This window comes from Pipra filicauda, unplaced genomic scaffold, assembly GCF_003945595.2.
Source record: "Pipra filicauda isolate LSUMZ 115617 unplaced genomic scaffold, ASM394559v2 scaffold187_size1440530_pilon, whole genome shotgun sequence".
Lineage (NCBI taxonomy): Eukaryota > Metazoa > Chordata > Aves > Passeriformes > Pipridae > Pipra > Pipra filicauda.
In genome coordinates, this window is record NW_024104295.1 from 365850 (window position 1) to 380415 (window position 14566).

Consider the following 14566-nt stretch of genomic DNA (forward strand, 5'->3'; position numbering starts at 1 on the left):
TGTTCTGCAAGACACTTCTCAAAACATTTAGGATCCTAGAATAATTTATGCTGGACTGGACCTAGGGAGGGCATTTGGTCTAATCCAACTCAAAGCATTTGTCACAGTGGACCAAACCTGTAGGTCCCTTCCAACTGGAACTATTCTATCTTGTTCTGTTCAAATTCCACCCTTAGACTCCTGCAGAAGGCTCATGCTTAAGCTAGTCCACCTATTTTTTTCTAAAAACAAAGGTCAGAATAATCAGGTATCCTATTACTTATAATTAGCAAAAAGATATATTAAACCATAAAGCAAGCAAAGCAAGAAGTTGTGTGTTCATTATTTCTGATGATGAATCACATCAGACTACTCTGTAAATGAATCTAAGCAGAATCCCTGGGTCAGCTTCAGGGAGGTCCAGAGCTCTGTTCAGTCTCTCTGTGCCTGAGGTGCTTTGACACTTTAAATTTTGCTGAAATCCCTCTCCATCATTGGAATTCAGCACCAGAGCATTACCACATATCTTTGGATAGCATTTGCATATGAAAACAGTATCTCCACATACCAAGAGCTCACAGTTTTCATCACACCTGAATGGCTAGGAACTGGCTGTGGAGTTGTATCGTCTATTAGAGCAGAAGGAAGACTCTGCTGAGGAAGAATGTGGAGTTCCTGCGATATCTCCTACAAAAGCATTAAAGATTCTGTGGGGGAAAATGGAGCCCACCACAGATACAATCTACCCCCGAAGGGCTCATGCCAGTCTCCTGTTCTTCATTCCCCAGGGACCTGGGCACACAGTACCACTGCATAGGACAGATCCAAGATAAATTCTTGCATGTTGAGTTCCCACGTGTTTCAATGGGAACATCTCATGGGAGGGGACATACATTAAGTATGATAAAGTGAGCAGAAGGAAACTGATTGCATACAAATGCATACAAAATAAAACCACCACAGTTTCAGCGTTTTCTTCCATACGTAATAATGTCGAGGGGCTTTATTAACGAAAGCTGCGTAAGCAGAGGTCTGAATTTGAGCAGGGTTCATCTGACTTCTTCACTTCACTGCTTCCTGGCTGACTGCTCAGTATCTGCCAGCGTAGGCATTATGTGATGCTCTGCTTGTCCCCAAAGCCATCAGTCAAGACAGAGCCTGGGCTGGGAAGTGGTTAGAGTCCGAATAAATATTAGCAGGATAGTCTGGACCGTACCTGCTTCCCTCCTACTCTCGCCTTCACCCGCCCACACACGCACTGCTGCTGCTGCCTCAGCACAGAGTAACACTTACAGGAGGCGCTGAGAAGCTTCTCCCCCATCTACACACATCTAATAGGACACTGTGTGACCCCTCCCTGGATGTAGCTTATGTACACGCTGGAGTCAGGTGACATTTTTAACAATAAACCTGCTGAATTACAATTCAGGGAGAATTTACTTGAAAATTTACATAATGTAGCTAGGGGAGACTTTTAACTGCTTCCCCTTGTACATAAGGGGAAAAAAAAAGGGAGGAAAATTAAGTAACAGCCTAATTGGCTTTTATAACAGTCTATGGAGAGAAATGCAGGCCGAATGTCTGCCTAGCTACACAGCTCGGTATGTGCTGTAACTAGGGGAGGCAATATTACAGGCATGACAGGACAATGATTTGGTTTTTCAGGACCAAAGATCTGAAAAATTAAATACCTCCAGCCAGGGGGGTTGTTTACCACTTGAGGAAGGCCTGTCATGCTAGTTTGGATGAATGCAGGTCAGGCTTCTGCTGGAAGGAAAAAGGGAGGATCTGCTTTGCCAGTGCACCACCTCAAATGTGGATCATGGCTGCTGGGATGAATGGGATCTGCCTCTTCCACCACCACCCTCATTTTAATCAAGGCGTGGTTTGCAATGAACTGGGTGACTGAGGGGATGATGAAGCTTGGGCTGATGTGCCTGATGCCTTCTGCTCCTTCTGTTCCCACTGCTCCCCTAGGTGCACGGCCCAGGTGCCTGCTCCCCTCCTCCACAGCCCAAGGAAAATGGCACAGCAACAGACCTGTGTTGGTTCCGTTCCCACTGCCTCAAAAGTGCTGCATTTTGGGATGGTACCCTTAACAGCCACAAGGAAGATATTAACGGTTCGTTTTTTATTTAATTTTGTCTTTAAAAAAATCACCAGTTAAATCAATGTCAATTACATGAAAACATGCAAGTTTCAGGACTTATCACTTTCTCTCACCCTCCGTCATTTCCCACATACTTCAGGGAGAACTCCATTGATTACCCATCCTCCTCAGCAGCAAACACAACTTGAGATCAAGACCAGGAATGTGAGGGAAATGCCTCTTTTCCACAGTTGAACTGGAGACAGAGTGACACCATCGCCTGCCACCATTTTCCAGACCTAAGCCATTTGCCAGAACTGGGGGAGTGTCAGACTGGCTCTCTCCTCTCCAAAGGCCCCCTAAAATGTACCAGTTCCCTCCTAATGCATGGCTAAATGCATGGCTAAATATAAGATGCCACAGGGGTGAGCAAGAAGTGGTTTGAAAAGACCTTTGATCGTTACTTCCCCAAATGGCCGAACATGGCAAAATGTTGTCCCTCTGCCACAGCACGGATGCTGCCCCCTGCGAGCACCAAGAGCCCTGGCAAAGCCCTCTCCTCCCTGCCCAGCAGCACTCCTCTCCTAACATCCTGAGGACTCACAGCCATCGCATCTCCAGGATTTTTCTCAGGGTACTGTGGCTTCATTCCACAGTGTCTTATTACACAGGACAAAACCATAAACCCAGTGTGTGCCCCCTCTCCCCTACTGCAGCAGGTAGTGAATGCAACCATCTACGAGCCTTGCTGATATCCATCTTTTGGTGCAATACTTCGTGGAGCCAAGCAGAGGGAGTAATTAGAGCCACGGTACTGATCATATGCTGTGCTGGATGTCCTCAGCTGCCTTTGAACTCACTGTCTTAGACATAAGGATGGTTCAATAAATGTGTATATACAGGACTGATCACACAACACTATTTTTTTAGCTTTGATTTCAGAATTAGGCTAGAAGAACTAGACTAGAAAGAAAGCAGTTTTCTATTAAACACCATTATTAGTTTTGTTATCCAATGCAATTAAAACAGTTCCTTCCACATCCTTCAGAAATGATGAACCAAATCAGAAATGGAACTATTGGGGGGAAAAAAGCAGACAGTAGCATTAAGGCTTAACCTGGAAAACTAACTTGTGTTTAGGTTTACCTTTAAAGGACAGGAGGCCAAACTAAAACACATGTCCTACTACAGGTATATTTATAGACCAAGTCAAAGCAGCTGTGACTGCAAATCGCACCCGCTAACAAGTACCCCTCAGACAGCACAGCACCTTCGCCATCCCTCGATCAGCGAGAGCAATGCCTGTAACATGCATCCAGGACAGCAAGAGCACTTGGGCATGCAAGCACCAGACTTGTTCTCCTTAAAAACAACCTACAACGGCTGCAAGCGAACGCCTCAGCAGGATTTTGTTATATTTATGGCTGCAGCGATTGTTGATTTTTTAAGCTGGTCTCTTTGCCTCTCGGTAAGAAGTGATCGAAACCTTTACCTGCAAATGCTGCATCGGCATTTAAGCGAGTTCTTTACTCATAGCTTTATAAGGTCGCACTGCTCAGGCGGAGCGCACGGATCAGACGCGCCCGGCGCGTTGCCCGGTCCCGCCCCCCGGACATGGCGGCGCGGCTGCCCCTGAGGGTGCTCGGAACCCGCGGCCTCCGCCTCGTCCTGCTCCGCTCCGGCGGCTGCGCCCGCGCTGCCCACAGGGGCACAGGTACCCCCGGGGCACGGGTGCCCACAGGGGCACAGGGACCCCCCACAGGGACCCACAAGGGCACAGGGACCCACAAGGGCACAGGGACCCCCAGGGCACGGGTACCCACAGGGGCACAGTTATGCCCGGGGCATGGGTATCCACAGGGGCACAGGTATCCCCGGGGCATAGGTATCCACAGGGGCACAAATACCCCCTACGGGTACCTCCGGGGCACGGGTACCCACAGGGGCACAGGTAACCCCCACAGGGACCCACAGGGGCACGGGTACCCAGAGGCACAGGTAATCCCCCGCCTGGAGCTTGGGAATGGGGGGAAGGAGCAGGAGCTGCCCTGCAAGGGGAGGGCATCCCCGTGCTCGATGTCTTCTGGCCGGTTAGCACGCTGTAGGTTTTCATCTTGAACTGGCCGGCTAAACTCTGGGGTTTTTGGTTAAACTATAATTTTCAAATTCACACACACACCCCCTGCCAAATCTCACCCCTGCATTGCAAGAGATGAGTGCAGGCAAGCATCGCTCAGGAGCTGATTTTTTTTCGAAGATCCTGTGCTGATGGGAGATAGGCAGAGAAGTAGTTCCCCACCTCAGACTTTTTGATTAGCAAGGTATTAATCTATTTTACTCGCTGTTTTTCAGCCAATCTATTAATTCTTTGCCAATTCCATACCACCATAAATGTTCTACATGATGTGCACAGACTCACAGGAGGCATTGCTGGAGTTTTGTGCTGTAATGGGTGACTTCTGCCCTTCTGTTGTGTGTCCCTCACTTAACTACAGCCCCTTTCTCTTGGTCTCTAGGTATTTCTTTCTTCCAGTGCTCCTTCTTAGCATTGCTTTTCATTGGGGCCTGTGAAAGTTGCTAGTCTTCAGTGGCTCATAGATGAACATTAGTTCTGGTTTCTGAGGGTTTCCAAGAGACAAACTCCAAACCTTTTAGTGATACCCGGGGATGAGGAAGGAGCAGGAGCACTGCATGAGCAGTTATTCCAAGCCAGAACAGAAGGTTGTGCAGGGAGAGTGGGAGGTATTTTGGGTCATAGGTGCCTGTTTCTATTATAAGCCTTCCCAAGTGTTTTGCTGGAGCTGCTATCTAGATGTAGCACATCAAATGGAAAGCAGATGCAACGTCCTGCATTCCCCCCTGCTCATGTCCCTGAATTGCTCGCTGTGCTCTGTCTGTACCCATAGAAACTTGGGGAGAACTAAGATGATGATGGAAAGCATCAACGCAGTCTAAATTAAAATGGTGTTAAAAATAATACAAATTATCTTTCTACATCTAATTGAAGACAAAGGGTCTCTGACTAAACAAGCTGAAGCAAGTGCTGCTACAGACTGGAAAAAAAAATTGACTCCGGAGCAATTCTATGTTACAAGAGAAAAGGGAACTGAACCGGTAAGCAAAGGCACTAATGCTGTCCAAGGGTAAACCACCTCCTCTGCCTGCTGGGCTGAGAAAAACCTGCTTTGGGGAGCTGTGACCACTCAGTTGCTTTACAGGATTTCCCTTGCCTTCCTGTTGATGAAAGTTAGACTCATTATACTGAATGAGGTGGATTTTGTTCTGACACAGACTGGTTTGAAGATGAAAAAGCATTCTGCATTCTTTTCATATTTTGTTGGGTTTTTTTCCTGGGATACTTCGCTGCCAGCTCAGCAGTCTGTGTGGCAATAGTGGAGCCTCTCCAGAGGGGAGGGAAATTGTATTTTTGTCCTGTAGTCTCCTTTTTTTGACCATATATAGATTAGCCATGGAAATATTATACATAGCACTCCATTCAAGAGATGGGTTATCCCTCATGTGCCAGATCACCCACCTACCTTGTCCCCATACTTTGTTTCCTTCTGTGATGGAGGCCGTGTAGTGTTGTGGATGGAGCACTGACATCCACAGCCCAGAGCCAGGACTTCTGCATGCATGGGTCATGCACCATGGGATTAAATCAGTTAACTGCCCAAATTCATATCTATAAAATAAGGATCTGAGTTCCAGACCATGCAGGAAGGAGGAGAGTCCCTTTGTAGAGCCACTTTAAAGTTGTGGCAGTCCATAGCAGAGCCATGGTCTTTGGGATCCTGCACATTTCACCAGTTCCTCGGAGGTCACGACTCCATCCCTGGTACCTGGATGATTTATGCATCTGACTGGTTTCAAGGTTTCCGGGGGTAGGGGGTAGTCTTTCTTCACTATTAATCCAAAGGCATCCTCCCCTTCATTTCTTTGGGCTGCTAATGTTTGTTCTTCAAAGCCCCCCTGTGAAGCCTTCTTTTTATGGTTTTTCTCCTGTTTTGAATCTGATTCCTACATGCTTGTTCCAGATGGTGAGCTTTCAAAGACCTGCATTATTAACTTCTCTTTTTTCCTTCCTTTTTAAAAGCCATTTAGTGGGATCTATCTGAATAACACAGAATCAGGAATATACTACTGCGTGTGCTGCAATGCCCCACTCTTCAGGTAACATCCTTAGGATTTCGTAGTGTCTTTAACAAGCCCTAATTGTGGCAGGAGGGGCAGTGTCTTTTCACCAGCAGAAGTGAAAAGGAGGAGGAATGGAAAGAAGGACAGTCCCTACATATGAGACCTCCAGGATACCTGTGTTGATACAAACACATGGTACGCCTTTTCCTCGAGCATGTGAGGGTCTCCAGTGGCCAGCAGACAGTTGCTACTGTCTGTTTCTCCTGCCACACACTGTTCTTTTGGGTTGATAATAATTCTCTGTTTAAGAGATCCTTAAACCACAGGCTGCCACAAATTATGTGTATTTGTGCATTAGTATCACTGTGTGTTTGCTCTGTTCTTGTGCTCCTCCAAAGTCATCTTCTGCCACTCATGCTGCTGGGCTATGGAGACCTTTGGTCTGCCTTTGTTTAGCTGTTGTGATGGTCTTATTGCTGGGTCCCTCACACTGGAGCTAAGACCCCCACCCCCTACTTGTTCCTTAATTGAATTCCACTATTCCTACTTTTTTGCTTAAATCTACTTTTTAAAACCTAACTGCAAATGACTGTGCTGTTAACCCCAGTGCTCTTTACAATACTATATATTTGTAACTTCATTAACATCTAAGTAAAAGGAAATAGAGTGCCTTGGAGTAGGATATGCAGTGGGTGTTCTGTTCTCTGTAACTGAACCAGAAAAGACAGGTTCTTTTGGTTTTGTTCTAGAAAATAGCCCTTTTTATTATTATTCCCAATTCAATGAAATGCAGCTGATATGCCCATGTTTCTGAAGACTTTAAAGGATGCATCACAAATCAGAGCTTCAGATGGGAAGCTGAGGAACAAGAGATCTGGATAGTAAGAAAGGAGGGGAAAATGTAATGGCTGTATTGAAAGTAAACCTAAAGTAAGCAATTAAATGGTAAAAATGGAGGCTGATCATTTTGAATGGTTAATTTTTCTTTGGCCAAGTATAGAAAACTGTTGTTATGCAAGTATGCATTTGCTTAAATGTATCTTTTTCTGTAGAGGTTTGCTAATAAACACTTTTAAATAAATTTATTTCCAAAGTTCCAGCATTACAAAATATTCTGAAGAAAAATATAAAACCTAATAGTACCTCTGGAAAATTCAGATAAATTAGAGACATTTTAAATTACTAAGCTGTGGAAGAGTTCCTTCAATTCCTTCAAATTTGCCTTCAATTTTGGCATCTTTTATATTAGACAATAGATATTGACAGATCAACATGAAGAGAGACAAGCACTGGAGGGAATTGCTTCTGCTGCTAAACTAGTAACAAATCGACAATATAACCAAACAGTCAGGCTGCTTTTTGCACTATCCAGCTCTCAGAGAATATAAGTACTTTTGTTTAAAGCACAAGATAATGCTGAGCCTCACAGACAAAAAAAAATAAACTGTCAGAAAAAGAACCTCGTAAGAAAATTTGAAATTATTAAATGTGCAAAACGGTCCGAAAATATATTTTCCATCGATGTATTATGCTGTGGAGAACACTAAAAATGAGAGGGGGAAATAGTATTGGATAAGAGATTCATTCATCATATTTATTTCCTAGTCCATTAAAAATGTCCTTTCTTTTTCAAATGCATTAGATCATTAGCTACAGGTAAACATGAAGTATTTCTTCCTTTCTTTGAAACATGTGTGTATACATTTATACCAGAATTTATTACCTTCTGCTACCAAATATTCATTTGAAAGAGTTGGAAATACAGGGAACAAACCCCTAACCTTTATAGATAGCAAATTGTGGTGCTTTAATTAAACCTCAAACCTTCATCAAACCATAAACCTACAGCTGAGATTCATACAGCAAAAAGCACTTTTTAGAATTATCTGGATTCCATCCAGGATGACTGAAATAGGGATCAAAGTAAATGACATGTGCTGGAGGAATGGCGTGTCGAAGGCTAATCTAATGCATATGTTTAGAGAAAGTCCATTTATCCATAAATTAAGTGGTGAAATACTTCAAAGGACAAATATTATCTTGAACAGCAATATTTTTGGGTACTAAAATGTTTCTATTAGGGAATCTAAGTGATATTACTGTTAGTAAAACCACACAGAGGCCATTTCTGTTGAGAGCTAATTTAACAGCTCAAAGGATTGTTCCTTTAGCAGTGGAAAACATCTACAATAAACTTAAGTATTGTGAGTGACATGTAAGGGACAGAGTCAGTCAGGGTCAGATGCAAAACCCACATAGCGTTAAAGACCTTCCGTGACTCTATGGGGTTTTAGAGAGGATCTTTGTATCTATGTATGAATACACATAAGGACCCCTGTGTCAAAAAATAGAGAGTTCTAATAAAAAGGAATCAAAACAGATATATGTCAGGGAAACTCAGAAGTCTTGTACAGATATGTGTTCCCCCAGGTTATTCTTGTGGTGGCTGGTAGGCAGTGTTAATGTGGTTTTGTAGCAGAGAAAGCAGGCAGCCCTCTTTGGCTGAAAAGAAATAGTGCTGGAGCCCCAAGGACCTTCACATACAAAGGCAGAGTCCACAAACTGCATTTGCTTCAGTGCAGCCTGCTTCTGCACTGTGTCCTGTTTCTCTCCAGTTTTATGGAGAGGAGGAGGAGGAAGGAGAGCATTTCTTATGGGTATTTGTGCATTGATGTAAAGGACTAAGCAACAGCCCTCACAAAAAGTAGCCTTTGGTCATTCTGTGCTTGCAAATCCTCTTTTATTTCCAGAGTTGCATTGCTCAAAGACAACGCTGTACAGATGATTATAAAATCCATGCTGACGCACACACTGTTCTTTGGGTGGGATGTTTTAAGCTCTTTGCCTAGCTTGTTTGTCTTGTCTTTTTAAAGGCACTGCAATCTATTTTCAGCTTTTTCTTCACTGTGTTAATATCCCACCAGAATATACATGATATACACTACATACTTTGTTTTAAACTCAGTCTTAAGTAATGGACTAATCCCCTTGACCAAGAGCTGCTACTGGTGTTGATGTCTCCATCCACCACTAGATGCCAGTAAGAGCATTGAGTTTGTGAAACTGGGAAAAAACTTAAATCGAGAGGAAATGGTTGAGGTGAGTCTCCAGCCCACTTATCTGAGAAGTATGTGAATCTATCTTCCTTTCTTGTTCTAGCTCACTCTAGGTCCCTCTTTGATAGGAGAAAGTCCATATTGCTATTAAAGCTTGCGCAGTTTTAAATAGGAGGGATTATCTCAATTCTGTCCTAAATCCCAAAAATATTTTCTGACTGTGTTTTCCAATACACTCTAGGTTTTAATATGCAGCTAAACAGCGTTGGTCATCCTAGATGTTAACAGGAGGCAATCCACAAGTTGACAGTGTGTAATACTGTTTCTGATTATTGCAATTATCTCTTGGGAAAAGTAGATCTTTGTGCTGTGAAGATTTCTCATGGGTTGATTGATAGTTTGAGCAAGGCACTGTTTGATTTTCCAAACCAGCTTGATGGCTGACTGCCAGACAAAGCCATCATCATCAGGTGTGAGCCTGGTCTGGTGGGCCAACCCAGCCTTTGTCTGTTCTTCATTTCTTCTTGTAAACTTTCTGAGATTGTGCTATATTGGGCCAGGCTTTGAACTGCAACTTAGTAGGTGTGATTCAGCTAAACACCATGCTCAGTTGTTGGGAAAACCCTTTTCCAAGCTTTATGAAATGCCAACCTGTCATTGAAATAGAAACAGTGAGGCAGAATCTCCTGCTGTGGGCTGATCGAGAATTCCCTTTGGAAAAGAGTTTCCAGCACAGTCTGATGCCAGTGAGAAAACTTCTACCGTGCCAAATATTATTAATAGTGGTACAAGACAGGAATGAGGAGAAATGTTCTTAATAGAAGCAGACTTTTTTGTAACATCTCAGTTATTAATTAACAAGAAAATCTGGTTTCCTCTTGTAGCTCAGAAAAGAAGTACAATTCTGGGACTGGATGGCCATCGTTTTCTGAGGCTTATGGTACTTGTGGCAGAGATGAAAGTAATACCAATATCACGAGACGACCAGATAACTCATTGGGATTAGCTAGAACTGAAGTTGTCTGCAAACAGGTATGTTTATTTTGAAAACAATATGCAAAGACACAGATCTTAACAAATATGTTTTCTTTGTGCCCATGAAGGAATCTACCTAAATACAACAGTGAGAATTACAGTATCACTGGAACCATTCTGTCTGACTTCTTGGTATGAAACATCAGTAGAGTATCAAATATAGGCAGTCAGTTTGGTGGGAAGAAAAGTATCTGATTGGGGAAAGTAGTTGTGCAAGTATAGCCAGGGGCTGAAAATTTAGACAGAAAATTTACTGAAAGGACCTCAGGTGCAATGCAGGGTGTGACAAGAGACAGTAGAAGAGACTGAGATAGGGACCATGCATTTGGCTCATCACAGGGACAGTTACTCCTAGTTCAGCTGCAAAATATTTGCTGAAGACGTTCTTAAAATATGCAGAGATGGACATAATACAGCCTTACTAGGTAGTGAGTTGTAACCTGCATATCTTCCTACAGTTGGTTTGACATTGGGGAAAATACTGTTTGCAGCTGTTGAAGCTTATTACTCTTTGCCCTGCATGGTGGTGGCTGTGCCCTGCATCTCCACAGCTATTTTCTGTGGATTTTCGTGGTTCACAGAAGCCACCCTTCTATCTTAATTGAAATTTTCATAATATATTGAGAAGTCTAGATACTTCCAGTTATTTCCTTTATACTTTCTGGCACTAATACCTTTTTGACTTCCTCTTCTGGAATCTGCTTGTTTGGGGGGCAGGTATTTGCCTGCTGGCCAGGGTTGATTACTCCAGGCTGTATTACTAGTCTCTCCCTAAGACTTCCCCCCACACACAATTCAATAGTGAATTAATTATAGAACTTTCTTAATTCAGGATAGCACAGTAGGTACCATCATAATGGTAGTCCATAATTAAAGTGGTAATAATGCAATAATAATGGTTTCCAGTCACCAGGGGTGTTCCCCAGGGCTCAGTATTGGATCCAGTCCTATTTAGTATCTTTATTGATGATCTGGACAAGGGGATCGAGAGTATCCTCAGTAAATTCACAGACGACAGCAAGTTGGGTAGGACTGTTGATCTACTGGAAGGTAGGAGGGCTCTCCAGAGGGATCTGGACAGGCTGGATCAGTGGGAAGAGGCCAATGTTACAAGGTTCAACAAGGCTAAGTGCTGGATGCTGCCCTTGGGTCACAACAACCCTGTGCAACTCTACAGGCTGGGGGAAGAGTGGCTGGAAAGCTGCCCAGCAGAAAAGGACCTGGGGGTGCTGGTCAACAGCAGCTGAACACGAGCCAGCAGTGCCCAGGGGCCAAGAAGGCCAGTGGCATCCTGGCCTGAATCAGCAATAGTGTGGCCAGCAGGAGTGGGAAAACGATTCTTCCCCCTGTACTTGGCACTGGTGAGGCTGCACCTCCAGTACCATTTTCAGTTTTGGGCCCCTCAGTTCAGGAAGGGCATTGAGGTGCTGGGGCGAGTACAGAGAAGGGCAGCGAAGCTGGTGACGGGTCTAGAGGGCAGCTCCTATGAGGAGCAGCTGAGGGAGCTGGGGGTGTTCAGCCTGGAGAAAAGGAGACTCAGGGGTGACCTTATCGCTCTCTACAGCTGCCTGAAAGGAGGGTGCAACCAGGTGGGGTTCGGTCTCTTCTCCCAGGCAACTAGCAATAGGACAAGAGGACATAACCTCAAGCTGCACCAGGGGAGGTTCCGGCTGGACATCAGGGGGAATTTCTTCGCGAAAAGGATTGTTAATCATTGGAGTGGGCTGCCCAAGGAGGTGGTAGAGTCACCATTGCTGGAAGTAACTTCAAGAAATGACTTGGATGCAGCACTGAGTGCCATGGTCTAGTTGACAGGGTGGTGATCAGTCAAAGGTTGTACTCTGATCTGAGAGGTCTTTTCCAACATAATTGATTCTGTGATTCAGTAATAATGCAATAATAACATGGTAATAATTTCTGTTGCAGTGTGACGCCCATCTAGGCCATGTGTTTGATGATGGTCCCACACCTTCTGGCCAGAGGTTCTGTATCAACAGTGTTTCATTAAACTTCAGACCAGGTTCTGGTCAGTGAGAAGTGGATCTCTGTGGCTTACAGGATGTCCTTTCTCTGCTTGTACAGCATGCTTGTGAAAAACTCTCATGCTTTTAATATATAACCCAAATTTTAGTACTTATGCCATAGTAGCTTTGTTTTCCAGCTATTTGTTAATAAAATACATATTTTTGTCATAACTCTTTTGCGGTCTGTCTTTTCATGGTTAGTGTGATGTTTTGATCTGCTTATTGTATTTTTTAATTAAAAAAAATCTGTGCAATATTTCACTTTAATAACTTTCATCATTAACTGTATTGAGGCTGCTGAAATGACATGCTCTCCTGAAACTGACTGTCTATTCTGACCAGTAATTGTGGCACTCAGGAACACAGATATACATGGCTGATCATGCCACAGCTTATACTTCTGTAAAATCATCATATCTTTCAAAAGAGAAGCAAAAATAATGTGAATCTTCAAATAAGGTTTGGGGGTTTTTCCCCTCTACTGTGAGAGACCTTTAGCCAAGCCAAGTGACTTTTCCATGAACCCACGAAAGCAAAGTCCTGAAGGAGGGCCTAATTAAAACTATTCCAGGCAATGGAGCCGGTGGAGACAGAGTCTTTTTTCTTTAAAATCAATTATTTTGATTCTGTGTCCAATAGCAGAGCTGAAATAGGGTTTGCTCCAGGAACTTTCTCTTGCAGCAATAATATGATAATAATGTAATGATATGTGTAATATTTCCAGACTTCTGTTATCATTTATGTATTTCAGAATCCAAAAATAAAAATGAAGGTGAACTTTACTGTATTTGGGGAAAATAAGTCAGCATCAAAAAACAGGTTCAGTAAAATTATGCTTTTGCTGAAAACATGCCTTGTCTGTTCTTCCTTGTACAAGTTTGTAAATACTTCTGTATTCGCCCAAGCATTGTCATTATGGTTTGCTCTAACAGAAAAATAAATCCTATTTTTGTTAAATTGAGCTTTCCTGCTTTCAGATTTTTTTTCCAGAGAAAATAATCTCCGAGTCAGAACATCAGCTTCACTAAACTGGCTGGGTTTAAATGCTTCCCTGCTGAGAGTTACTAGGCAACATCTCATTTGGCTTTACCTATAACAGACTGTTTCCATTCTCCCCACTTTGGTTGCCTCAGTAATAAAAAGGATGTGTTCATTTACTAGTGTAGTCTTAAATCTTTTCAACGGACCTCTATTGCACTGAATTTACTTTTAGTCTTTCTGTCTTGGAGCTCTGCAGTTTTCCATTCTCCTGTACTTTCTACAGGAGAACTTTACAATTCCGTAACTTTTAAAAACATCAGAGACAGCGATTGCTACAGCCAACCTACACTAGAATGTCACAAAGGCCACCAGAGGTGTGAAGCAGCTTGAATGAAGCAGACACTTGCTGGCTGCTGGTTTTATGTAGTGTCACAGACGGTGAAAGTCACATTGTCATCAGAGGTGTCTGTTAACAGCAACAGCATGGTGCTTGCTGTGCCTGTGCTGCACCGTGCTCTGCCACGCACAGCTGCCCTTGAATCACCTCCTGCTGTCCCCTGCCTGCTCTGACCAGGCCATACATGCCCACTCTGCTCTCAAGTGTCTTCACAGGTTGTACAGAAATTAGCATCTTCGCATGCTCTGAATTCATGTGCCCTCACATACTTTCATCTGCTATTTGCTTTTCTTAAAATCTATTGCAAAGCTACCGGAAAGGATGTTTGACCTTTAAAGGCATTCTTTAGTCAGGCAGCCCTCTTCTTGCCTTTTCCAGAAGGACAGGGTTCTCTCGGAAAGGAGGAGGGTGTTCCCAGCTGTACTCCTGTGTTCAGCCAAGTACTGGTGGAGAAGCTGGGACTTGCCTTAGGACAGTGACTTTTGGTGGGATACCAGATGGAAATGCTCCTCATTTCTGCAAATGGCAGAAAGTAGAAGAGAGCTGGCAAAATATCTGGTTTTTTCCTATCCCCAGAGATACCAGGTCTCACAACACCTTTTATGGATGAGAGTGCCACACAAACAAAATAGACCATGAAGCTGACAAAACAAGTGTCCACACAGAAGTGTGCAAACCACGCTCAGTTTGGTACCTTGGATTTACATGTTTGGTGGAGATCAACTCTTAGTGAACGGGCAAGTTAGTAGCTACTATTGACAGAGGAATCTTGCCTGGAGAGAGCACATTTGTTTTACACCTATAAACATAATTGTATGCAACTGGATGTTTGGGATCGGGAACAGTTGGTGCCTCCTCATTCATGTGG

At 43.6% G+C, this 14566-nt stretch overlaps 1 protein-coding gene across 1 annotated transcript; it reads left to right on the forward strand.

Moving 5' to 3' along the window:
• The first annotated feature begins 969 nt into the window (after nucleotides 1-969).
• MSRB2 (methionine sulfoxide reductase B2) lies at nucleotides 970-13281 on the forward strand. The gene is made up of 8 exons (XM_039380164.1): nucleotides 970-999; nucleotides 1957-2101; nucleotides 3223-3536; nucleotides 3605-3782; nucleotides 5076-5182; nucleotides 6165-6241; nucleotides 10146-10293; nucleotides 12223-13281. Exons 1-8 carry the CDS (start codon nucleotides 970-972, stop codon nucleotides 12328-12330), a joined length of 1107 nt encoding a protein of 368 aa, XP_039236098.1. The 3' UTR covers nucleotides 12331-13281.
• The last annotated feature ends 1285 nt before the right edge of the window (nucleotides 13282-14566 follow it).

Excerpts from the sequence above, each read along its gene's own strand:
- MSRB2 (XM_039380164.1), top strand. The coding sequence starts at position 970 with ATGTCGAGGGGCTTTATTAACGAAAGCTGC. Across the intron at positions 3,783-5,075 it reads CGCTGCCCACAGGGGCACAG|ACAAAGGGTCTCTGACTAAA; the intron begins GTACCCCCGGGG and ends ATCTAATTGAAG. Across the intron at positions 5,183-6,164 it reads GAGAAAAGGGAACTGAACCG|CCATTTAGTGGGATCTATCT; the intron begins GTAAGCAAAGGC and ends CCTTTTTAAAAG.